The sequence below is a fragment of the Dermacentor andersoni genome, chromosome 6, assembly GCF_023375885.2.
Source record: "Dermacentor andersoni chromosome 6, qqDerAnde1_hic_scaffold, whole genome shotgun sequence".
NCBI classification, from domain to species: Eukaryota; Metazoa; Arthropoda; class Arachnida; order Ixodida; family Ixodidae; genus Dermacentor; species Dermacentor andersoni.
In genome coordinates, this window is record NC_092819.1 from 35,218,638 (window position 1) to 35,245,184 (window position 26,547).

At 49.2% G+C, this 26,547-nt stretch overlaps 1 protein-coding gene across 1 annotated transcript; it reads right to left on the reverse strand.

Annotated features, from left to right (window-relative positions):
* Positions 1-700: 700 nt before the first annotated feature.
* On the reverse strand, positions 701-26,057 carry LOC126522080 (uncharacterized). The gene is made up of 6 exons (XM_050170864.3): positions 25,791-26,057; positions 9,599-9,645; positions 9,432-9,472; positions 7,110-7,347; positions 4,327-4,715; positions 701-3,751 (listed from the first exon to the last, which is right to left on the reverse strand). Exons 2-6 carry the CDS (start codon positions 9,627-9,629, stop codon positions 3,071-3,073), a joined length of 1,380 nt encoding a protein of 459 aa, XP_050026821.2. The 5' UTR covers positions 9,630-9,645; positions 25,791-26,057; the 3' UTR covers positions 701-3,070.
* Positions 26,058-26,547: the final 490 nt, after the last annotated feature.

A 26,547-nucleotide genomic window follows, 5' to 3' on the forward strand; every position in this document is an offset into this window, starting at 1 on the left:
CGGTCCTGCCTTTCTCATGGCTGTAGAGTTCCCAGCTTTTGAAACAGAGCGCACCTTGAAGTATGCTTGTTAATGAATATTATATAAGGAAACGCGATAACAAGGTTGGATCAAGTCGAACCATTTGAAGAGACGACGCCTCAATAAAGCCAGGCGATGAAAGTCTGCGCTCTGTGGCGCGTCTTCCTCACTTCTTTTGCATTTAGCTACATTCAAAGTTCGGAGTTGCGGATTCCTGGCATTGGAAACGATCTTTTTTTTTTTTTTTTTTTCGTAACAAACCGCGCGGGAGACCCTGCCCGCATGTATAATTCGTGCGACTTCCCTCGACTTTCTTGTTCAAGGCTTACAATCAGCTTTCTTTACATGGCAGGCTGTACGGAGTGTTCCGCAGAATTAAGATAGCCAATGGCAACGCAAGAATTTCGAAAAAGTGTGTGTCTGTGGCCTACGTGAATCAAGATATTTTGTAATATCATCATCCCTCTTACTGATACGACAGCTGTTACTGAACATGTGTAAAATAGCTTGTAGGGTTCGAAGTTCAGGTCAAATTTTGCATGAACGTGGTAGTCCTCCAGGTGAAGTAAGGACTATCGCTTCCCCAGTTTGCACTTGTGTTTTTCTTTTTTTGAGTAATGAAACCTCGTTGCGCAACACTTATTCGCTTCGTGCAATAAATTGTTTCGTCACACACGAACACAGGAAAATTCTTTATTCAGTCTATGAACAGGGGATAAGAAAAGTCTGCCAGCACAACCGTTCCGACGCCGTTGCATCTGTCACTCGTCGCCAGAAGTTCTCGCAAAAGCAACAAAACAAAGAAACAGCGGAGATCTCGATAGACGCGCGTATACTAGGACCTGACGAGAAGAATTGCAACATCAAAGGATCTACACAGTATTCAAGAAGGCAGCGAGGTGACTTGTTACACAATGTTATGATACAGGCGCACAAACACACATATACGCTGCAGCCGAAAAGCGCCGACGACAGAACACGAGGAAGAAACGCTCTTATAAACAAAACAAAACTCAACAATGTCTATCACGCTAAAACTGATCTGTACAAAGCACGGGAACCTCAGTCATAGGTTGTCAAGATATTGCGATGAGTTAATGCGCCATCAAATCAACCTGTCATGCTTCGGTTGGCAACAGCTTTGTTACTGGTGACAGCGAGCGACGGACGGACGGATGGACGGAGGGGGAAAGGGGGAAGGGGGGCTCGCGGAAACACCCATAGCACACGAGCGTATGCAACAATTAAATACGGTTAGTAAAGGTTAACTAACGAAAAGAAAAACAGGAAACAAGAAAGGAGGTCTCTTAACGTCACATAAACTCTGAAAATCTGGTAAGCAGATAACCGGCCGTTCGTTAAGAGTCCGGCCAGCGCCATGGCATGCGTTGTCGCGGGCGCTAGAGAGACAGAGAGAGAAAGAAAGAAAGAAATACCGCCAGCAGGCCTCAACGGAGCATTCAAAACACGGCACAGCAAAATGTAACCGCGCGCACGGAAATTGCACAAGTATAGGTTCAGCTGACCCGCAAGTCTGAACACCGGTATACATGTGGCTAATTAGTGTTGGCGCGTCGCGTGGAGATGCGCAGACGACGTGAAATGTGGCCACCTTCTCTCACACACCTTCAAGACATCACTTACGCTCCAGAGGGTGACCCATGCGAGTGTTCTGCTGTGTGGGAATGCTTCGAAAGACTCAGTTATGGCTGCCCGTATTGCACGTCTGACACAACGACTGCGTAATTGTGCTTCGTGTATCTAACACTGAGATATGTAAATTTATGGGCCCGCACGTCTGCGAAAATCCTCGGCGTGTGGACGACCAGAACATAGCAAACATGCACTGTACCTTACATATCTCAATGAAAGCTGTAACAAGAAAAGACAAGCCATTCACTTTGCTGAATAAGACGTACACAATATTTTTTTTTTCATTGGACTTTTGTTTTCTAGTCACGCTGTGCACGCATCCTGTTAAATCTCTTTAATTTACTTAGGTCGGTTACTGCAGCCAGGAGCGCAGCCAGGAGGGCTAATTAGCATAGAAAAAGGCGTTGGCGAACGAGTTGAACCTGTCGACCATTGAAACGAACTGGTAGACGAAACAGTAAGGAACATCAACGTAAGTATGAAAGGACTCGCATAATTTTGAAGTTTACCGAGTCGTCACAACGTGTACGGCATTGCAAAAAAGGCCCTGACCTACTAGGCGCACTGTCAACGCCTGTGTTTGTTAAATCAAATTTCACCCGATTCAGAAAGTTCCCATTGCTGAGGCCGGAACTGTTGACCCCTAAGTTTTCAATCACTGACAGTGAGTGTACCACCGTTGGTGTCAAACGTAAGGCCTATTTTGCAAACAAAGTGCAGTTACACGATAAGGGCCGACCAGTCAAAGATCAATCGTTTTGCTACCAGCATGCCTAGAAATGAGAGGCGTGGTTCCAACGGATCATCCAGGTTGTACGCGAAGAGGGAGAACCTCGTAAGGTGCCGCATGTACAGCTGCAAATGGCTAGGAAGGGCCGCCTGTCCAGCTATAGAAAGGGCCACTCCTCGGGAGCACCATTAATTAAGCCGTTCCACGTCGACGACATTGGGCACGCATTATGCGCACCATTTTCGTTACCTCTCTCTCTCCACGTGCAGTCGTCATGATCGGCAATACGCGAGCGTCCTGTCTGTGCGGCCCAAAGTGGTGAGGTCAATTCACAAACTTTGACTGAAGGGCAGTGCAGATCTGTTCAGCATCTCACGAACGCTGTTTTATAGACGCCACCTTAAAAAAAATACAATCAGAAGAAAGCGTGCACTAACTGCAATGCCCCCAAACCTTTTCTCTAGTTTTTCTTACTATGTCAGGCTGACTTTACTCAGACCAATTTTTGTTGTTGCGTTTTGCTCCGTTCTTCCCTGTCTTGCTCTCCGGTTCACCATTCGACGTCTGGGGATGTGAAGAAGCTGCGACCCAGGCCCTTCAAGCAGGCAGCGCACCCTCACACCTTAACTGAAGATGATCTATACACAACCCGGAATTCCCTCGTGCCTACGCCTGATACTCTCCTTCCACGCTGCGCTGTTCACTCTCCTCTGAACGGCCTTGTTCTGCCTGGTCGGGTTGGTCGTAGTAGTACACGGCGTTCCAGTCGCTGGGTTGCGCGAGGTTTGCGCGTGGCCTTCGGCCTCCTCCTCCGTAGCCTCTCGCCGGCTGATCGTAGTCATCCTGGTCGTAATCCGACGGAGGTCCGGGCTGAGGCGTCTCGGGCCTTCCGTAATCGGGTGCTGGCCCTGGACTCGGAGCAGGACCTGGAGCCGGACCGGGATATGGTGCTGGTGCTGGCGCTGGAGCTGGGCTGGGATACGGAGCTGGAGCTGGGGCTGGAGCTGGAGCTGGAGCCGGGGCGGGGTACGGGGCCGGGGCTGGACCTGGAGCAGGAGCTGGGCCGGGGTACGGGGCCGGGGCTGGACCTGGCGCAGGACCTGGTCTTGGTGGTGGAGCTGGAGCCGGTGCCGGTGGAACGTATCCTTGTCCGTCGGGAGCACCACCGCCAGGACTCCACGAGGGCCCGGGCTTGTAGAGGTCGCCGTTGAGATTGTAATAGTTGGGCGCCTCGTCGCAGTTCACATTCTGCCACCAGTCGCAGACGAAGTACCGCTGGTTGAAGATGGTTCCCACGGGGCAGAGGAAGGCGTCGCTGCGACCGTCCGACTGGCAGATGTGGAACACCTGTGCAGGCGCGGTGATAGTAGTGGGCGCCGTCAGTGAAGTGGGAATAACACCGTGGCCCAACATAATGTCGCGGACAGCACAAATATTTCGCGATATACTTGCGAGTTTCACTCTTATCGTACTTTCTGAGCAAGAATGAAGTACTGTTCACGACATGACGACCTCAGAATATGGTCTCATCTGCCTACAAATTGTCCCTTAACCTCCAAGTGTCATAGACCAAGACCTAAAGTAAGTGAACAAGAAGATCATTAAACGCCTCCTTCATCAAGCTCACCCATAGAACAGTTTGCCATGCCGTGATAGTGAAAACTTACTACAGCTAACTAATTGCGCTAAACTATGGCGAGCAATCACCGCCAGGTCGACAGCGAAGATAATGCGTCTCCGCATGCTCGCTACGGTCGATGCAACGGAAGATCCGGGCATCTCGACACTAGCACTAGCAGCGCACTGGCTGCAATGTTCTCTGCTCTTTTCGAACAACGGTTCCATAAACATGTGGGAGTCAGGTAGCCTCGCGCCTTCTAACAAGTAACTATAAGCTAAATTAAAGCAAACTAAGTGCTTACCTGGCATCGTGCTTCGACGTCAGCGTAGTACCCGGCCGGAAACTCCTGCGCGCTGCAGTCGAAACTGGTCTGCGGGATGGTGGTGAAAGTCGGGTAGTCAGTCTCCGGCGTGCCGGGAATGGCGTCCTCCAGGCGCCACTGGCCGTGGTCATCGTGGCCGTGGTACTGGCCATCGTCGTGACCGCCTCCTCCTCCTCCTGCTCCTCCTCCTCCGCCGCCGCCGCCTGCTCCGCCTGCTCCACCACCACCGTAACCGCCATCGCCGTAGCCGCCGCCATCGCCGTAGCCGCCTCCACCGCCAGGAGCTGGGGCGCCAGGACCTGGGCGTGCCGGTCCCGGCGCGGGCCCGGGTCCAGGAGCCGGTCTTGGAGCAGGGCCTGGTGCCGGTCCTGCGCGTTACGGCCACAGCGTCGAGATCTTCGGACGGGCTCGCTTTTAATGTCACTTTAACGCTGCAATGTCCTACGTGTCATACCATACTGTATGCTACGTCGAGTTTGATGCCTCAAAATTCTGATTTAAGAATGGGAAACTTGACGCATAGACAGTGGCTATGCTGTTATAGTGGCATTCTTGACACACTAGTACGAGCTCTCAGCTGTCGGCAGTTGAGGACACAATTAAAATGTTATTAATTATTATGTTATTTCAGTTTTAACTCGTGCAACATTTCATCGTTTTTTTTTACAATTAAATTTTCTTTACATGACTATAAACGAAGGTGAACGAGTTATTCAGATTTTCTTTGATGTGGAACTGTGTTGGGCATCACAGGGTTAACTTCGCCATCCCTGAAGACGGATAACGTCATTGAGAAAGGGACGGCTTCGAGTGTCACGAATGCGGGCAGCCTGCGTTCACAAAGTCAGTCGTACGCAAGTAGGATTCGTGGGAATGGGAGTCGGCCAAACGAGATAGCTAGCGAGATGGCAGGCAAAGTGGCTTGGCATGTAAGTGTCGCATGCCGAAACACGTTACGAGAACTTTCCGCTTTCGAAGAAAAAGACAAAAGCGAAAATACGGATATTTGAACGAACTTAAAACGAACACAGAAGGCAACAGCGTTTGGACAGGCCAACGGGCCATGCCAAGAAGACAAGAGAACAAGAGGTGAGTGCCAAGGTCCACTTTTAACGAGGCATGCACGTTGACTCGTGAAGACCTCGGCGCAGGGCCGGTTTATCTACAGCTTTGCTTATTTCAAGTTAGCGCAAAAATGCTGCAACAATATCGAGTGAGTCAGCCTTGCATTACGACGCCTTGAGAGTCACTTGAAGATGACCTTGAGAAGATTGCGAAATTCTCAAACTTACTGCGCTCAAGCCCTTAGGAACACTTTGTCTCCAGAAACGTATAGCCTCGACATAGGTCGCGGTTTCTTTTTCTCGGTGCCCGGTAGGTTTAAAACGTGTGGTATGCGTTCAAAAACATCTTGTTTGTTAATGTAAAAGAGCGCAGTAAGGTCAATTACTTATCGTGCACCCTCCGACTGAAAAAGAGTGCGCAGTGTCTTATTTTTGCTTCACTGCCTACGACTTCAGTGCTGATGCCAATTTTGTCTTTAAAACATAAGAAAGGGGAAAAAAGTATACTGCGGGAGATGCACTGGCTATGATCATTGATGCTGCAGCTTAGATGTCACATAGCTACAGTAAATCACACAAGAGGAAATACGTGAAGGTAAACGAGCGTAGGTTGTCGGTGACTGCCCTATTCTGCGATAAGGAAACGGGGAGTCTTAAGATGAGAAAGGAAACGAGTAGTAGGAGATAATGAAAGTACTCAGATTCGCTGACAACTGTGCAGCAACCAGTCACAACCGGCTGCGCAGTCCAAATCACCTTAAACGGCACAAAAAACACTTCTGAAATCATTCTTGCGCACGTCTGCCTTGGCTAGTGGTTGTGTAGTCCACCAAGCGCGGCTGAGAGCACTTTTCTTGGCACTCCAACGTGAGCGTACAGCTAAAGAGGCCTGAAGTATCTTGTAGTGGCCACAGACACAGAAAGAGCTCGCGGGCATTTTATTAAAAAGCGAATTGGAGTGGCATACAAAGAAACGTGCCAGCGACAGGTGTTGTAGAGGGTAGTTGATTCATGATCAGTGAGTTGGAATTGCGCTTGCTTCATATAGGCCTACGCGCCCTTGCGATTAGAAATAAACAACAACTTGTACCGTCGCTGTGTGTTGGGCATGTTGGTATGCAAACTTGGATAACGTCCTAGCGCAAGCCGACAAGGACAAAAGAGGAGACGTAGACGCCACGATGATCTAACTTCAGCGATTTATTCTCGGGAAATTCACTCGGTTACTCATGGTGCATAAATGTGTGAATTTCCCGAAAATTAATTGTTTGGCGCATCGTGGTGTCTACGTATCTCACTTTGCATCTGCCTGCTTGCACTAAAGTGTTATACAATCAACAACTTAGGGCAAGATACGCGCAAACACTGGCGGAAGCTTCATCCAACGTGTACGTGTTCGCGTCTTTCCTTTAACGCTGCGCCTTGTTCGAACAGCAGCAGTAAAGCTCCACATTGATAAAGGAGAGAGAGAGAACTTACTTGAGTAAAAGCAGAAAGGTCGACCTGAGGCCTTCTAGCCTGTTGCTCTGCTTAGAGGTTAGGTGAGGAGGAGAAAAAGTATGAGGAGTGATTATGAGGACAGACTGTAGGATGCGATTACATGCGAGTTCCTGTCAGGAGGGCCCGTTAACAGCCTGGAGTCTAAGTTCTGAGAGCGCTGACGGCGCACGTCGCTAAATAAACGCGCACTATACATACTGGGCCTCGGCGCTGGTGCCGGAGCAGGTCCCGGTGCAGGTCCCGGACCAGGGCCATAGCCCGGCGCTGGACCGGCTCCTGGAGCAGGTAGGTCTACGTCGGGTCCCACGTCATCGTCGAAGGTCACCCCGGGTGCTGGACCGCCGTAGTCGACATCGCCGCCTCCGCCGCCGGCACCGCCAGCGTCAGGCCGCGCGTAGCTGCTTCCGCCGCCACGGTTGCGCGACTGTCGGGTTATCTGCGAGACCCCGAGAGAAATCCGGGTTCTTGGTGCTGCAACCTCTTGCGATGTAATTGTAAGTAGGGTTGGTGCTCGACAAACTGTTGAAAAGATTAGTGTCAAAATCTCTTGTCCTATTTACTTACGTTTATTGGATATCTCGACCCAGTGACTACGCTATGGAGCCTGAATTCCTCGAGACCGCAACAAATAATTAATTACGCTATACATTTTAACGCGTGCCGAGCGCAGCGTGTCTTCAAAGGTGAAGCGGGAGGCTACTGACGCTACCGAAATCTGATGTGGCGTTCCATTGGTGGTACCAGACGCCCAGTGACGCGTACACACACGCGCGCACTATGACCACGCTGCTGCCGAAAGCCGAGGCCATTCATCGCACGACAGTATAACAGGGAGACACGGTCCCCTCAACTCGGCAGCGTTCAGTGGCGAGTTCACTGCATGCCCTCCCTTCGCTGCACCAGGCTGAATGGTGCGTGCATTGAGTTAATTGCGATATCACGTGACCACCACCTCCGGCTAAGTCACGTGAAAAGTTTTCGCGTCCGACGCCGCGCTGCACTTGGCCCGCGCTCTGAACCGGTCGCATATAAGTTGACGTAATGAATTATTTATGGCATCCTCGAGAAGCTGTGGTTTCGTACCCTAATTATGCAGTGTACAACTAGGTAAAAAAAAGAAGCAGAAAAAGTGGGACGCAAAGTTTTTACTCGACGGCATGTCCGGAGCAAAACCACACACGCACACGCAGAAGATAGACAAACCACAACTAGCTTAACTATCAACCAACCCTTGGTTGGCAGTTGAGCTTGTCCTCATTTGTCTAGCTGCTGTGTGTGCGTGTATGGATTCCCGATCAATACGCTATGTCACGTGATGACTTGTCCAGGCAGCTCCGAGTTTTGTAAGCGATGATTGTGGTGAGGACTACAAGAGCCCGTTTAGTGCAGTACCTTTCCGCTGCCCAAATCATGACGAGAGAAGTAATTTCGATGAACTTAAATGAGCGCGAACAAGCCATGACTGTAGCTTCAGCTCAGATGGTTACTGAGAAATAACGTTTTACGATTAAACCAGAGCGATTGTAGAAACGCCCGTGTCACCGCAACTTTTTTATTATTATTATTAGTATGTTGAGGCACAGCAGACTGCTACCACTCGTAAACGCTACTATCTTGCCACCTTGATGCAGAGAGGGCTCAGGTCTTCTGCTAGCACGTCGAAGGCTTGTGTGAATAGCCAACGGCCAGCATTGTTGACAGCCAATTTTCTATGTTTTACTGGATCCTCAATGTGTTATTGAATATCAAAGTGAGTTTAGCTTGTGTGGGACACTTCCGACTGGCATGCAGCGTTCCACTGACCCAATTGACTCGCCGAAACAGCATTTAACAGAAACCGACAGATTTTTAGCACTTTCGCTCCACACAAAGCTTTTCACACGCTGTGGCCCGCTGACCCACCGGCGGATGTTCACGCCGAGCGAGCGCATTTTGAAAGGCAGCGTGGCCGCACTTTTGTCCCTCGAGCTAGCGCAACTTTACCACTACGCACGATATGAGGCAGGAAGACGGCCCATAGTTATACAGTGCCTTTAGCAAACGCACGTTTTATGTTGTGCGCCTGTATTTGTTCCCAGCCCGCTTTTGTGTGCCCTTTTCCACAGTGCTCGCATGTCCGCGGCAAAGCCAGCTTTCAGTATTCTCAAATCATGCAGTCTGCGGTATTTTACAGTCACGAGACATTAATTTCGATTAAATAAAGGGTAGAACGACAAGCTAGACTTTGATGTTGGGTTCTGAGTTTCACCGTCCTAAATATTTAAGCTGTCACAGCTGCCTGAGCCACCATGTGTAAAAATCCCGTGAGGTATTTTACCAGTAATGTCTTTCTAAAACCACAATCCTCTTATTGGAGAGATTAAGCGTAGGGGAGACGTACATCTAGCGTCATTCCTGTACTGTTATTACTTTTTTGTTCCTCAAGCGTTCTGCTTTCCTTCAAGCTCTGGAAACGTCGCGAATATCATGAGGGCACAGGCGTCCACTCTTTCGCAGCTGCGCAGTGGAAACGATTCTTACCCTTCTTGGTGGCCGAGCGGAGAGGTGGACCGCCAGCGAAGCTGCGAAGAAAGAAGTGGAAGTGAAAGAAGCTTAGTATGATGACGTGGACGTCAGCAAGGAACAAACCCGAATGTAGAGTTTAAAGCGAATCGCGCAAGGAAAGAGAAACGTGAGCGGGAACTTACCGAAGAGGATCACGCTCAACCAGAGTCTCATGTTGAGCGCGTGCACACTGAAAGTAAAGGGGCAGAACAAAGTCACGTGTTAGAGTGGACAGTGTGATCACGCGTGAAGGCGACGCTGTTTAATAAAATGAGCTGCTGTGTTAAAAAAACGCTTCATGCTGAAGAGAGCTAGCGATCAACTTGATTCACAAAACGATCTTTGTCAGTATCAGCGGAACCTGCACACATCGTGGCGCGAAAGAGGAGGAATGTATACTTTGAGATTTTTGTTCGTAGTACCAGAGTTCGAACTGACCTCCGAGCAGCGGCGTGTGACCGAAAACTTTGACCAGGCAAAACTCCTGTGTAGAACGCCTTTTAAACGATGGAAGCTGCAAGTTCCCGCACTTTTACTTTTCACTGGTTTGTTGCACCTAATTTTGAAATGATACCACAACTGAATTAGTAGGCTCATCATACGCGTACAACTTGTAGTGTCTACTCCCACAATACCATCCGGTGCCTGTCCTGCAAAGGGACTTGAGTGCCACCCGAGGGAACTAAAGAAACTCTGACGGCACTGAAGACACGTTCTATATACAAAAAAGTTGGTTTTACTGAGCCTCTTCACAGTTGTACTCGTAATTCGTGCATTCAAGCAATTTAAATGAATGAGTAAGACAGGAAATAAGCGACACAGCCAGAGGGAGGCAGAGTGAGGGAGCGAGCTAGCGTAGACTGAGAAGCACCACTACGCTTTAAAAAGAAATGCTCTCACGTTCGACAACAAGAAACCTCGAGCCACAACCATTGCAGCGTTGTGCGGATGTCACATTGAATAGAATGAGCTCACATTCGTGTGAAAAGTGTAACGTGTTAAGCTCCATCACCGGCTTTTGTGTCTCCAATGCATCTCACACGCAACAAAAGGGTGCACCGATTCGCGTGAACAAAAAGAAGATCGCGTGCTCGTCGGTCGCATAACAAACTACACTGAGAGGTGCTCCAGTCATTAACGCGCACGTGCGTGCAAACAAGTCTCCGAGCAACGAACAAGTGTTCCCTCGACCCACAACCAGGAGGTAAACAACCACGCAAACAAGCATACCTCGCTCGCGTGCGCCTTCACCAGCAAAACAAACTGCGACAAACAAAGACGTCTCATCTGTTTCCACGTAGAAACAAAGAAAATTGCGAGGGACAAAAAGGGGTATTCACGCTGCTCATCGTCCTTCTCGTCACCCCACTTCTCCCCGAACACTTTCCCACTAGGTCTCACGTTATCTAACGATTTAGCGTGAGGGAAAATGGGGCTGGAGGCAACGGCGACGACGTGGACGCCATGCGAGGGACGCCGTCTGGCACGGAGGTGAAGGCTGCCTCGGCAGCTGGCTCGTTGCATGACAACGGGACGGGTTACGCAACGGCGACGCCACCCGGCTTGAAAGCGCGAAAACGCTTTGCCGTGATGAGGGCAGCATCTCTAATGACCCGCGTCCATCCCCCACTGCGGCGAGGGGGGCGAGCACCACACTGCGAGCAAGTAGTGCTAGAGTACGCGCGAGTGCGGGCGTGCGTGCTCTACGTGTGCGGCGACCACCAGTATTGTGCCTGACCCCTGGCCGACTAGGTGGCGGAAGTGGACACTGCCGGAAACCCGGTCCAGCCGCGGCGACGCGTCGCGCGCCGTTTTGCGCCGTCCTTTTGTCGCCCGGCCCGTCCGCTACGCGCGTGCTCTTGTTGTGTGTTGGGGGGCGATTGGGAAACAAAGGCGACGCCGCCGAGACCTTCCCCGCGGTGGCTGCTCATGTGCATCACAATGGCGGCTGCCTATGATAATCTTGACCCGATTCCGGCACTTTTGGGACTGCGGCCGCGCGTCGTCTCCGCAGCGTCGTCTGCTCTCAACGGTGCCCGAGACGAGACGCGTTATTACAGCGAGAGCTGTTGTGGAAATGGCCTCCGAGATCAGCCAAACACGTTTGTAAGACATCTCGGAGGCTTGTCTTGTAGCGCAGCCAATATAATTAAGCACATTAGAGTTTCTTCTAAAATTTACTGAAGGGAACTTTGTCGCTAGTGTCTGCTGGAGATGCAAATATGGCAGTTTAGGCAGCAGGGAAATTGTGGGTTTTGCACACGCATTTCCCGAACTTCGCCCTCCTGGCTTCACGGCCTCGTGACTTTCAAAATGGATCATTTTAAACGAAATATTGCGTTATAAAGGAAAGAATTCCCACTTACTGTGCGTGTGGGCCGACACTGATTGCCTTGCTGATTTTGGAATGCTGAGATCGTTCGGAAATTTAGAAAGATAAAACGTAATAAATACCGCCTCTAGAACGTCTGAAGTCACAAGCACAAATATCAGACAAATTCATGTGTATACTAACGACCAAAGCGCCACACTTCCTCCTAGTAATTCTTGTAGGAAACTCGATAACTCTTTATATACTTTCGCTTCTCAATGTGCCCCGACCGCAAATCGTACCCCCTAAAATATCATGACGAGATGACAACGTCGTCATAGCAGCGAAGAAATAAAATAAATACGGGATATTATGTAAATGAAGGCACCGCATTGGTCACTCATCTATGCTGCCGTCTTTCTGTTGGCGATGTGCCTATCATTTAGCGTTTCATCACTTGCTGCACGTCATTGGTTTCCATTGAAGTCTTCTTCTATAAACCCCCAAGTTCCGGCCCCATGGGTTATTATGAGGCAGCATTTATTGATTATATTGTTGAAATAAGTTGAAGGTGAAAATAAGAAAAAGGAAGCAACAAGATCATTAGGAAGGTTTGCTAAACATAGTTAAGATCGAACCTATATATATGTACAATGACCGCGTTCAGAAGCTAGTTCTCGGGTAACTGTGCGTGAACTTAGTATTGGAAATATTTGCGAGTGCCTTGGAGACTATTGGAGCTTGACCTTATATAAACATTGCACGGAGGAGGCACGGAGGAGGCACGGAGGAGGCACGGAGTACGGTGCGTGATATTTTTTTCCCTCTATTTTGTTATTGAGGTTGTTGACTGCTCATTCGCAATCTTGGGTGCAAGGAGATTAGTTCGACGCGCTGACATAATTTCTGTCACCGGTTCCATAGTTTTACAAAAGCTCGTCAAGTCAATAATGATTACACCCCAGATAGTCGCTGAAGCGTACATGTTCTGTGTATGGCTGTTCTTTTATGTTTACGTGTGTGCTGTGCTCTGTCATTGAAGAGAATAGATGTAGCAAAGGCAACAGGCCTCTTCTCAAATTATTGTTAAAGTCAGAAAGCAGTCTCCAAAGAAAAGAAAATCAGGGAAAGCTTTTAAAAAAGCCACCTTAGGTGCAGCCTGCTTGCGACACCCTTTTAGAAATATTGTTGATAGAAAACCGCGCAGTTAAAGAAAAAAAAATTGAGGGAACAAAAAACACATAATAAGCTTAAAGTAAAATTGAAGTGCTATATCTGGCAGTGCATCCGCTTCCGATGACGCCGATAAAACTGACGTCGTTTAACTGCGTCCATACTCTCGCGTGAGGGATTATTATAATAACAAAGATCACACTATAGCAACGACGTAAAAATTTATTGTTGCAGACTAGTCTTTCGGTTATTTCTCTCAATATTTGCATTTAACGTTTTTCTTCCTTTCTGTCTTTTTTTTTTTTCTTGCTCGAGGTCAAATTTTGCCGTGGAACGCACGTATGTTCATTAGAGCTCTCGGCATTCAGTCCGCAGAGGACGACTCAAATTTTTTTTTCAGTTGTACAGAATAAGTCGTATAAATATTCAAGAAGATTCACCACGGTTTCAAGCTCCCGAAGTCCACGAAAGGGGCGGGGAGGACGCCAAAGTTAGGAGATAAACAAATTAAGGTGAAATTATCGGTAATGTTCTTGTTCGCTCACATCGCGAAGCTACGTCTGCGTGATCGGTGAAAGGACAGCGTATGCGAATCAATGGGAGGTATTTACATGACTTGGAGAGTCCTTGAAGTCGCGCCAGCATCTCAGCTCAAGAATCTTTTGACACTGCGCCACATGTAGTTTGAACGCTGCAGACATGGCAATGAGTCGAACCCAGGACCAAGTTATTAGCTGTGCCGTGTATGCCGAGCAATAGCGACGGATTAAGAGATGAAAACGTGTAGCGGAATGAGGTGAAGCCGCAGTAGCCTGTAGTCCTGTGCATTTACAAGTACGTTTTTTTCGACTGATTGGGATGACATCATAAACAAATAAAGAAATTACCCGCATCTTCTAAGGCGCTGTACGCAAAAGTATACGCAAAAGTATGAGTTGCATTGTCAGGTAAACAAGAACAAGTACAAACCTTTGAAAAGAAAGAAGACGCTTGCGTTGTTCTCATGCGTATGGGCAAGAATTGTTCACTGGTCGTCTTTGTTATAAGCTGTGGGGTCAAACGACGTGCTTTGCTTTGAAAGTAGCGAGCGGCCGCTAGAACATGGCAATTAACCTGAAACGCAAAGAAGAGGCCAACGTATTCCGTACGTTCGTGAAAGAAAAAAGCACGTTTGGAATTCTCTCCGTAGCTCTCAGCATCCGGAAACTTGCTTTCTCTGCTTTGTTAGGGTGAGAAACTTTACAGTTTCCCCGACGCACACGCAACGACGACTCGCGAACAAAAAACGCTCGCAGCCGAGTTTTTTTTTTTTTTTTTTTTTTTTTAACGCCTGCACAAAACGTTAAGATGTCGAGCAGGAAAGACCTGAACATGTAAGACACAGTCCAACACGGATACACCGCAAATCGTGTCTGAGCGATACCTCTGTCCTTACGAACTCCTGCGATCGCAGTACTATATAGGCCGAAAATTTTCAATACTCGCACATGCAACACCGCCAAACCACGACGGAGTTTCGCGCAGGGACCGCGTGCAGCGATCGCACTGCCCAATGTGTGTATACGCTGGCGAGTTCAGAGGACGCATTCTCGGACTGTCGCTTTCGACGATGATCACTTTCAGTGCGCGCTTATTCGCTGGTCGAGCACTACACGTCACGCGAAAGCGGCGGTATCGCCGAATGTGTTGGTGCGGAAATACGTCACCAGTGTGCGAACGACATAGTGACGAAGTTGAAGCGACGGTGCGCGTTGCAATATCGGCGAGCTATCATCGGTGCGTCGATCATCGGATCGCACTGAAAGGATCGAATAACCGAAATGCCCAAGATGGGTAACCCTCTCGACTGCGGCGCATTGTCAGAACGGAGAATTCGTCAGCGGTCGCGGATGCCTTTAACATATCTATACCTCCCCGCTTCTCGGGAATCAAGCGCACCCGTGTGGCGAAGCAACGACTCTCGTCGTTCACAACGAGCTTGACCGAAGGCTAGGCTTCATTAGAGACGGCTATCCCAAGGCACCGACTAAAGGAACGCTAAATAGAAATAATCAGTTTGGACAGATACAGCTTTCTGTCAAAGCTCTATTTCACTTATTTTTGCGCCAACAAGTTGAGTATTTACATCCTTCTCTTATTTTTCACTTCAGTAAAAAAAAAGTTGACTATTAGAAGGGAAAACGAGGGTCAAAGTTTCTTATGTCGCGCCGGAACCGCGCGCCAGCCAGCACGTCAGTGTAATTAACTTCGCAAATTTCAAAGTATTTTTTGCATGCCTGGGCCATCGTACGTTAATCAGTAAACGTTCTTGAAAGTTATTAAGTTCAGTCTTTGGTTTTTTTAACAATATAATACAGTCCATATATTTACTAATAAACATTCACTAGGCGCGAGCAGACGGCGTCAAAATTCATGACGTCACGGCGAGCATGGTGCGGGAACTTCAAGGCGGCGTCGCCACCCGTCTTTCGGTTTTTGAGCCTCTTCTGGCTTCTCGGGGCCCTGTACACACTCACGGTGAGAATGGCTGTTTTTGCATTGTAGAAGGGTATGATCAACTAACACAACTCAACTTTTTGTTCGCTTTAGTGTCTCTTTAGGAAACAACACACACACGGTATACCCCCCGACACATGAACATTAATAATAATAATAATAATAATAATAATAATAATAATAATAATAATAATAATAATAATAATAATAATAATAGTAATAATAATAAAACAGGGAGGCGTCCCACATGAATAGACGTCCTTTGTTTGTAGTGCACGCCGAAAGAGCCTACGGAACACCACGCGCCCTTATGTTGCTATAGTAACACGTGCGACTTATGCGCATTCATTCACTCTAATATGGTACAGCCACAATGAACGTACTCCCATCGCGGTGTATGCACGCACTCTAAACATTGCAGTTATATATGGCGCGAGTATAGTTATACTACCGCACAGTTAATAGCAGCCGTTGCCTTTTAGTTCGCATGACCGCACTCGAAAAGAAGCGTTTCCAGCCGCGTGTGCGCCGACAATCGTTCCTCGAGGAGCCGAGGATAGCGCGAAAGGAGGTCTGGCACCTACACACCGCCCTCGCGGGCGTGACACTGATTTGATGGACACGTTGTAACACGTCTCTGTACCCGCACAGGGTCACTCCACCATCACCAGCGACAACAACAACATCGCGGCGAGGTGATTAACTACAAGCTCTCACAGTCCTGTCATCTTTTTTTTCTTCACTGAGAAACTTGTTTCAACACGCTGTGCAGGCTCTCAGACAACGATAAATCACGGCCCCATCGCGCGCGCTTTGAATTCTGCGCCGCCGCGAATGAGACGCCTGGCTTACGCAACCAAACCGTGAATACCGACAACAAAGGAGCGTCGTCATCGAGTCGAAAAAGGCCGCTTTTGTAGGTGAGAAAAATGAAAAAAAAAAAAAAGTCGTAAAGAAGAGAATCACAAGGGCGCCATTCGCGTTCCCTTTGTGTCACTCATAACACTGCCTTTCGACTCTCTAGAAACTCTTCGGTCGTTACATCTTTTTTTTTTCCGTTTCATTGTCGCGTACGCGCATCTCGTTGAAGAAGAGACGCGGGGGGGGGGGGGGGGGAGAGATCCAACCACTATGGCGGCTGGAATACAACGACTAAACGGCGGCTTGCCTAAACGATGTCGGCGCACAACGATGACAAACAAAACTCGTCTGTGGCGTAAAGACGGCTCACTCCACGATCTTTATTTTTCCTTTTTCTTTTTTCTCGGGAGGCAACTCCAGCCTCCGCACCCCGTCGTCTACACACGAGTAGTGCAACGCGGCGGCAGAATGCGTGAAAGCGAAATGAAGTGATAGTGAAATCGCAAGGTTCGCCACAAGCCTTGTGGGTCGCCGGCAAAAAAGAAATAATAAAAAACGTATGTGCTTCCCGGCAGAACCTAAGAGTGACGACAGCTTTTACCCAGCTGTGAATCCATTTACTCTTGTTTCTCACACTTTCTTTCACCACGCGCACGTCGGCCACTCTCCGACGTGCATCGAGCTCCCACCCCCATAAAAAAGAATAAATAAGTATAAGAAAAAATGAGACGAACGGCGGCGAAATAAGAAAAAGTCCGGCGCGTGACAGCAAAAGGAATTCGCTGCAAAGAGTGGCTGTGCGTGAAGTCCGAGACGCCTTCATTTTCTTTTTCTTTACCTTTTTTTCACGAACTAAAGAGATGCGTGCGCACAAAGAAAGCGAAAGTAGATCTCCAGACAGACACCGCCGACTTTCGCGCATTAATTTGCGTCACGTGCAATATAACTGCGACCGGCGAGACGCGCCGCGCAAGCGGGCGAGAGTGCCTCGCCACCCGTCTAAACTCCGCCTCGCCACCAGGCACGTTTTCGTTTAATCTCGCGCGTTGGCGAGTAACAATGCCGACTACACAGCGACGTTGCAAATGTCTTCCGTGCCGGTAGTGCCTTCTTCACGACACGTTTCTGACCGCTATTACACTTGTCTTTCCTTTCTCGCTTTTATTATTATTCTTTTCGCTTTCTTCGTGCTCGACGTTCTTGTTTCCTCGCTCCCTTTTAATTCGTCGGCACGAATAGCCGAAAGGCCCCTCGAGCCTCTCGTTAACGCGAAGATGGTAGAGACACAACAATGCGCGTTGCACCGGCATTAAAAAATTGCCTTCCGCACGGGGCTGTAGAACCTGAGACGCCAGTCACTGCTCGTCTTTGTTCTTGTACTTGTCTTTATCCTTTTCGAGTTGCTCTCGTTTCCGCGCTACTATTAAAGGCGCGGAAATGCTTTTAGCCAGGCCAGGCAGGCGCCACTGCGAAGTCACTTGCGGTGTCACGCTCGGTCGCGCAGTGCTTTTGAGGAAGGATGTCTCCATGACTCGATTCGTGGTCTCCGTAAAAAGGAAAAAAAAATATGGCTAGGACGGCGCGTTGTGGTTCCGGGGTCTTCTTTCTTATCGTTTCGGCTTGTGAGACACGCTGTCTTCGGCAGGATGCAAAAAAAGACTGAGCTGGTTGATAACTGCATGCCTGCCGCTGTGATTCATTTGGCGACTAAAGACAGTGGTTCCTGCGTGCCCCGACAAGCTGATTCGGTGGCACACCTAGCGGAGCAGGAGATACTGTGACCCTTGAACGTCACCTTCAACGAACGCAGATATGAAGTCATGTTGCGCTTCGCTCGTATGAATTGGCGGTGCTACACTATAAGTTGTTGGAGGCGACGCAGCAATCTGCATGATTGCTGCGTCGGAGATCTTGTCGTGCGGGTTCGTGCTGGGACCTATGCGCCAGTAGGCGTTCGCGAACTTCAGCGGCTGTTTCCGGTGGCAGGGCATGCAGACACAACGTGGTTAAACTTTCCCGTATTTCTCCCGTAGCTTTTATCCGTTGTAGCTGTGCTACACTGTGACGCGGATTGAAGTATAAACATAACTTGACCGATCGAACCCGTCCAAAACCGAGCAGCGCGCTTTGCAATGTTAGATCAACTACCTACATTCCGCATTTCGTAGTTACAGATACGTAGAAAAATATAGCTCTTCTTTGTGTTCGAATTCCTAGCTTCCACTGACTCGTTCCTCAGGCTTCAATTGGTCTCGCAACCCTCGTACTATAGTCGCAATGTCGCACTATAGTCGTACTATAGTCGCAAATAATACAATGAATGAAACCCGCAGTTTTTCGACGCGCCATTTTCATAACAATATGGCGCTCGCGATGACGTCAGCGCACACCCCGGTATAAAGTGGACGCATCGGTGAGAGAGGTAAGTGCGCCAACTGCGCCGCTATGCACCAGACAACTAGGGAGAAGCTATACGAGCCGCACCCCGGCCATCCGCCAGCGCGCGCCCTGAAGCAATCTGCACCGATCCAGCACCCTGCGGTCGATGACGACACGGCGTCCCCCTGCTCTAGACAAGTGTGACGCGCGCTGTGCAACGCCCGCTTGCCAATGCGGCTCACCCCAGCCGCGAGCCATGCACGGAAGCCTCGCAGCGTGTGTCAGGCCGGACGTGTTGACAGCGGGGCGGAGCCCGTTGGTATGCCTTATATGCATACGTCATTGAGATGAAAATAGGGGCCCAGTTCTGCTCTGCATTGTTCTTCTTTTTTTTGGCCTCGGCACCAAAGCAAGGGGAAGCCAACTTTCTCGCACGTAAATAGTAATGATCACTGAGTCGTCAGAAGCGACAGTACGAGCAGATGCAAATGTGCTCGCGAGTCTATTCGACGAACGTACTGCGTTATACACGGGCAACGCCGTGACGAGAACAAGAATAGTAGCCGTCAGCGTCTTCATGCGAATGGCGCTAGCAGACGACACACACACACACAAAAAGAAGAACACACAGTTGACTACGATTGCGTTATAACTTATTAGCACATTAGTGTCACCGACGCAACTCACTTCGGGCCTGGCTGTTTTGATTTCTATATACAAATGCACAGAAACTTCATCGCTCGGACATGCGATGGACTTTCTGACGTTTCTGATGTGACCGTACGATCACGACTTCTCGTCGTGATCGCACGGTCACAGTCTACCCTCGGCCCAGCTGTGCTCATGTGAACGCCCTGTCTTGCTGGACAAGATTGTTCATTCGTCCTCTGCCATAGGCGCCAAATTTTGTTGACAGATGGCTACGCTCGCGCGTAACACGTGCAACTCAGCCGCTAAACCTCTGATGTCAAATTTTTATTGTTTTAAGTACTCTTATGCTCACTCCTGCCATGTGGGCACGGTGGTATAGCGTATACCACAGTGAGGATTTTTACCGCTTTCTAGATTGCACTATCTTCGGATTGATATGCCCACGAAAACGGTTAGACAGTTGCGAGAAATTCGCGGTTAGTTCCCAAAGAAAGCTAAGCGCTTTAATATTAAATATGTACTATTGATCGGCAATGACATCCACAGGCACCCAACTGGATACTACGCCGCACATTCAATCAGAGAGCAGCAGCTAGCACCGGTTATAAGCCACGCCAACAAGGGAGACTAGTTCTCCACTTCCTATTAAACATATATACGGATTCCGCATCCCGGTTGGATACAGAGGCGTTCCAGCCGCCATCGTAGCACGCAGGAAGGCAATAATTATGCAGCCACCCGAAAAGCGTGAGCGCCCGTGTATTAACCTCGCCACGCCGAGACGTTCCAAACCTGTTAGCGCCCTGCCACGCTCTGCCGGCAGCGCCGGAGTGTGTACTGATCTTATCGCGTCAGAAGCGCCTTTTTCACGGGTCAGTGGTCACGTGATCGACACAGACGTAGATTAAACGCGTGCTATTCCTAGTACGTGCCGGATGCTTCAGCGCTGATAAAACATAACAAGTAACAAGAAGAAGGAACAGAAGCAGCAGCTTTGTGCAGTGCGCGATGGTGGCCGTTTGATACGGCTTTGTCGGCTTGCATCAATTCGACTCGCCTTGGCTCTTTTTTTGAAGCGAGCCCCCTTGTTCTCCGCAGAACGATACGACAATAGGTGTACGCATAAGGAAATCGGCGGGCGGCGTACAATGGATCCATTTTGTTACCTTTGCTTGTTTTCGGCGTGTGCAATCTGCCCGTCACGTTCGGTCTCTATGTGTACGCAGACTACAGTGGGCTTCTATAAAGGCTGTTTGTACAACACGCGAGAACGAGCCCCGCTTCCCACTGCGAGGCGAGAAATAATAATATAGAAAGAAAGAAAAAGAAAGACATCGCAACTTTTCATACACCACTGACGTACCCCTGGTTTTCATTTCTCGGAGTGCCCGCCTCGTAACGGACGGCCTGAGAAGGTGCACGCAGGAATAAATACCGTAACACGAATACGATAATTTAGGGAACTCGCGAGCTCGGCAGTGTTTCAAGAAGTCACCAAGGAACTTGTACACAACGGTGCTGCAATACATTCTATGGCACCAGCTCATTCACAATGACTTAGCGAAAGCAAACGACTGTCGTGTAGGCCAACGCTTTCGCTCGAAGAAAAAGAAAAAGCTGACGTAATATACGAGGCTGCTTGGTTTTATTCTGCGTGGCTTTCGATAGAGGGATTCGACGCTCTGATTCTGCTTTTATTTCTACCGCATGTAAAGAGACAATTCACTGTAGCGCCAAGAACCAATGTAGAGAAAGGCTAATGTAAACGTGACAGTCGGAACAACCTGCTTTTCGATTAATGTAACCAGGCCTTTGTCTGACCTCACTAAGATTAAGCGACCAGGAAAAATGCGAACAGTCACCCGATCGCTGGCGTGCTTTTGCAGAGAGAAACCGATGTACGAGTGTGCAGGAAAGCCTAAGTGCGAAGACGGTAGTATAACTACGCTCTCATTTTTTTTTTTTTTTCGCACTGTGTCGACACGAATGATAAAATAATGACTCATCAGGCGAATGAACCACTTCTCTTCTATCTTTCTGGCAATTTATCCGTGCAGTGTATAGGCTAATTGAGTTGTCGAGGCAGAAATCTCGACAGTAATTCCTAGAAAGCAGTGTTTTAATCGCTCTTTTGTGATAAGATTTATAAGGTATTAAACCATAACAATCCCTATTTAGACTTGCTTATGTTTGCAGTGTATACCTTCAGAATCAGTTTACTACCTGTGCATAAAAATTATTAAAATAAAATTTTGTATACAGGAGGAGGTCCTAAAATCAGCGTCCGAATTAGAACCTGTTCGCGAATGAAAAGCGCTCCCTGCGTATGAACTTCGTACCAAAACACACACACACACACACACACACACACACACACACATATATATATATATATATATATATATATATATATATATATATATATATATATATGTACACACGGCGGGGGGGGGATATTTTAACATAGAGATTGGACACGGTTTTAGTGCATAACGTAAAATCGTGTATGTATTCAAGGCGGACGGCGTACGTCCCTGTTAACCCGTAACTTCTTTAGAACTTATTTCTTCCGCTCTGAATGTGTCTTTAAAGAATACTAAGCAAAATGGCTCCGAGATGTAGAATTATTACCATTTTCACTGCTGGAATGTGCACCACTTTCGAAAGCAGTAAGAGTCGTGACAAGGAGGTTAACCGGGAGGCGGTGAGCTAATCTTAGACAAACCCAAGAAATAGCGGCCCTTCCCTTCACCCTTCCAAATTTGGATTTCGTGCCTGTATATCCAACGCAGAAGAATATATTCAACCTTGGATATTCGCTCACGTTGTACGTTCCGTCTCTTTGAATATACAGACACAATTGGATATTCAGGCTCCTTGATATTCTATCTCATTGAATCGTACCGGCATGCGGCTTTTTGCGCGTGAATAGCTGAAACAAGCAGCGCTTATGAAACACCGAGATCTAATAAAATGAATTGAGCCCGGGGCCCAACAGGAGGCTGAATGCAAAAAGTCAGCTTGAGGCTCCTACGATGTAGTCAGTGTTGATTAGTTCCCGCTGGTCCTTTCGAGCATAAAACAAAGAAAAGAAACGAAGATTAGTGCTCGTCTGTTTCTGTCCTGTCGTCCGGTGTTCCTTTAGTTGGTGCAACCATTCTTCACAGTAAACATGTACCAACTATAGCCCAATCTGCTACCATTATCCACGGATCCTTCGTTCGTTCTTTCCACCAGGAGAAATTAGAATAATACGCAACGCGAAGCGCGTTCAAGGCGTCCAGCTTTTTTTTCTTTTGATTTGCTCGTCATGACCGGTGTGCGACAGTGCGCGTCTTTGCCGTACGAAATCCATATCCGCTGTTTTGTTGGCACCGTAGAAAAGCCTGATGTGCGCCACTGGGGAATTTCATGATTTCATACGTGCAATAGTGCTCGAAACGCGTCAGACGGATGTATCACGGGTTTCTAGTATCTACAAAAAAAAAAAAAAAAGATCTGGTTGGATATTTGTTCTCGTTGAATATGCAGGCACGGTTGTACATTTAATCTCGTTGGATATTTGGTCTCGGCTCTCGCGTGACCGTTTGGATATTCAGTCACGTTTGAAATTCCTTCTCGCTCAGGCCACAAACGCTTGAACTTGCGGTGTCGACGGCACCACCATCGCATACGCCTTGGGTTTGGATTTTCGGGGAGCCCAGTTTCAATACAGCGAAACTCCAGAAGTGCGATGCACCTAAACGATCGATGAAAGCCCGCGATGTATGCTTTGCTAAAGACGTGTCTTTCACGGCGACGTTACGAATATGCAGCCTTAGAACCACGTCTTCCTTTCTCTCTTTCTTTTTTTATGTTCTATCACAACGCACACAGTTCAATTTCACCGAGATATAAAAAAAAATCATGCGCTGGCAATTTATCTGCGTGGTTGTCTCAAATTTACTCCGCTTTCAAGCTTCCTGGTAACCCCCAATCTGAGTGTACGCTTGCTAAGTAGAGTATCCGAGTTCCATTGGGAAACACGATAACTCTCGATGATTGAGTTGGCACAAGCACCTCTCTCCCGCTACACTTAGTCGATTTCACTGCACCCATCCGCAGGTTTACACATGTTAATATGCCCGAGTGGTCAAACACGCACGGCGTCCCTCGTCTCACTTCCATGCCGATCAAACAGGTCCGAACGCCAGTGCGCATTTCGTGTTGCCGCCGCGTTTCGTCCTCCCCCGCGTTCTCACGTTCGTTCGCATCGGTTCCGAGTGTACGCGGAGCATACTCCCCAGTCGGAGGCACCGTACCGGAACAAGATTCAGGGCCCCCCGATACACATATGTACTCTCTATTTATTCTAACGCACCAACACTTCCGCCACTTGCACCTTCTTCCGGCACGATTTGATCCCTCGCGGGACTGCGTGTGTGTTTGCAGCACATGTGCAGTACACACACACACACGCAGCGCGCACGCGAGCGCGCACCTGGCATGATTGCCCCCCTCGTCGGTTCGGTCTTTAGGTTCGGTTTTCTCCTACCGCCACCGATCGGCGAACCGCGAAAGACGATGCAGAAAGTGCGAAGACTCTCCCGTTTCCTCGACGACCAGTCGCGGCGATTTGGGAAGAAGCGGCGCGCGATTATTTTTTTTTTTTTTCTTTTCTTTTCCGCAGCAACGGAGGGGCCAAATTGCGGCATAGAACTGAGTGGTTCGCGGCCTCAGGCAAAGTAAGAAGGGGGTGGGTTAGGGGGGGGGGGGGGGGGGGAGAGGGGTCACTCAGTGAGCGACGACTCGGCGTCGCTCGAGGCAGGCTTTTGGCACGGGGTGGGTTGGTGGGAGGAGGGGGCTAAATTAGGGTCAGCGGCCAGGAGGCCATTGTTGTTGCCGCAAATGTGAGTCGCGCGTTATACACGTCGTATAATACGCGCCGCCTGTCCCTTTGGAAAGGGAGGAAGCGTGTCTGGCAGCGCGGTTTCTCCGGAGGGTCGGCGATGCTCTTCCGCGATTCGCGCTGTCAGCTCGGGGATGCCGCGAGGAATTTTGGGGGGGTCTGAGCGGCCGCGTTCCAGGAACAGAGTTGTCCCAGGCTGTTGGATGCGGACGTGTTCCCGCGCGCTTCTTTCTTTTCTTCGCTCCTGAGAAAGTGGCGCGAATTTTCCAAGGAGTGCTCTCCAGCAACGACGCCGAAAGCTTTCTCTTGACGCGTACGACAATTTGCGTACGCCGCACAGCTATTTCGAAACGTCTAGCGGTTGATGTATGTGGTGCGAGAAAGACGTATAGAAGTGGTTTTGGAGAAGACGTTCAGGTGTCGGCAGATGTAGCTTGGCAGTTACAGATCGATCAGATTGATACCACGGTATACTCCAATTTTGCAGGTACACAATACGTACCGAATGACGAGAAACGCGACTTACAGGGATATGTTTACGCGTCAGAGTTCCGTAAACATAATTCACAATGAATTGCTCGTACTCATGTCCCTGCCCGTACGACAGCGTGAAAATTTCAAAAACGTTCCCCATCTGCGATTATTTGTGGACTTTAGAAGTGACCTTCCTGTATATATTTTACTTTTTGAATATGGTATTTGCTGTTTCTTATTTAAGCATTTCCTTCTCCCCACAAGGGTGAGAAGAGAAGTAACCGGTGCATTCTAACACACCATTATCACCTTACAAACGCATCTGATAAGAAAAAAATAGGGGTACAGTAGAGGAGGACGATGGGTGCATGGTAGTTTGCGCTGTTTTTCCAACATGTTCAGCGTGTACGCACTAGCCAGGTTTTCACTTCTACTGAACGAACAGTTGAGGCTGAAGTTCTAAGCTTGAAAATTAGCTTTCTAACGGGTGCCCTCCAGGTCGACCTACTTTTTCTAAAATGGTTAATGAAAGAGTGAACGAAACCTTTAAAAAATGTCCGTCTTGCTTGTAACTTCAAGCAGTACAGAGTTCAGTGCTTTTGCATTCAATATATGGTCGTGCACAAGGCCGCAACGTCGGATAGCTGCTTGGCGTAGCTGCCAACGACAATCCCTATCAGTCAAACGAAGTGATGCGTACACGAGACAAAACTTGGAAGGCTACGGTCTAAGTAGCGACCCATGCAAAACGGGTACTACGCGGCTGCCGAAATCAAAGCCACTCCGAGGTGAGCGAGGACACCTTTGGCACGATATCCACTGAGCGCTAAATCCACCACTCGCCGGCACCGAAGCACTGCGCCAGAGCCGACGCAGACTGACATCGCATATCCACGTGCCGGTGCCAAAAGTAAAACAACAAAAAAATCGTCGGAACTTCGCGGGGTCATGGATGGGCGCAATGGTGGGTCGCATCCATATCCAAACCGCTGCGTGGCCCTCTATCGGTCTCTCTGGGGTCGCGAGACTTCGCGTATTCCTGGGGCTTCCAGAGAGACCCTGTCCTCGGGGCGGCCGTGCGTAATCGGTGCCGACGACTCACCTGGAACCGCTGGCGACGAACCAGTAGTAACTTCGCTGCGCGTGGGCGCCCGGGCAGGAGTCCGGCGCGGAGTTTCACAAGCTAAGAAACAACGTCCCGCGCTTCGAAGTCCGGGGGCCGTCGGCGTCGCCACCCAGAAGAGGGTGAAGAAGGAAGATGAGTCCCGGACGGGCCACAATGAAAACTGAAGGTGTCATGCGGGGTCCATGGGCGGTTTTATACGATGAGGAGAAGGAGTTGCCTGTGGCGGGGCACCCCCCCCCCCCCATCCCCTTTCTTTCGCTCTCCTCACCGGGTCATCACCGGTGGCATCTCTCGTAGCTGAGAGGAGGAAACCGCGTGCGGCATTGTTTTATTCACTCACGAGTGCGCGCACTCGCACGCGCTACCTCCGTTTTGACGAGGAGGCGGGAGAAGGGGTTTGCAGTGGAGAGCGCCGCGGTGGTGCTGGTCGTTGAGAGGGAGGTTGTGGGGGAGGGTCTGGTCAAAGCATTGCGGAGCTCGCGCGGCGGTAGCTCCGGCACTTTCTCCGGCATTGTCTTCTTCTTCTGCGACCGGCGACGACCGGGCTTTCCTCAGGGAAGCAGGACACCACGAGGAGGGCTCTGGTCCCCTCTGCCTCGCGGCCTTTCCGTGCGCTGCTGACTGCTTACTGCTGCAGTTGTGTCCTGTCACTCGCAGTCGTCTTGTAAAAGTTAAAAAAAAAAAGCACGGCAGAAAGTGCTAACACGTGCTCGCCCAGGCGCGATTTGCCGCG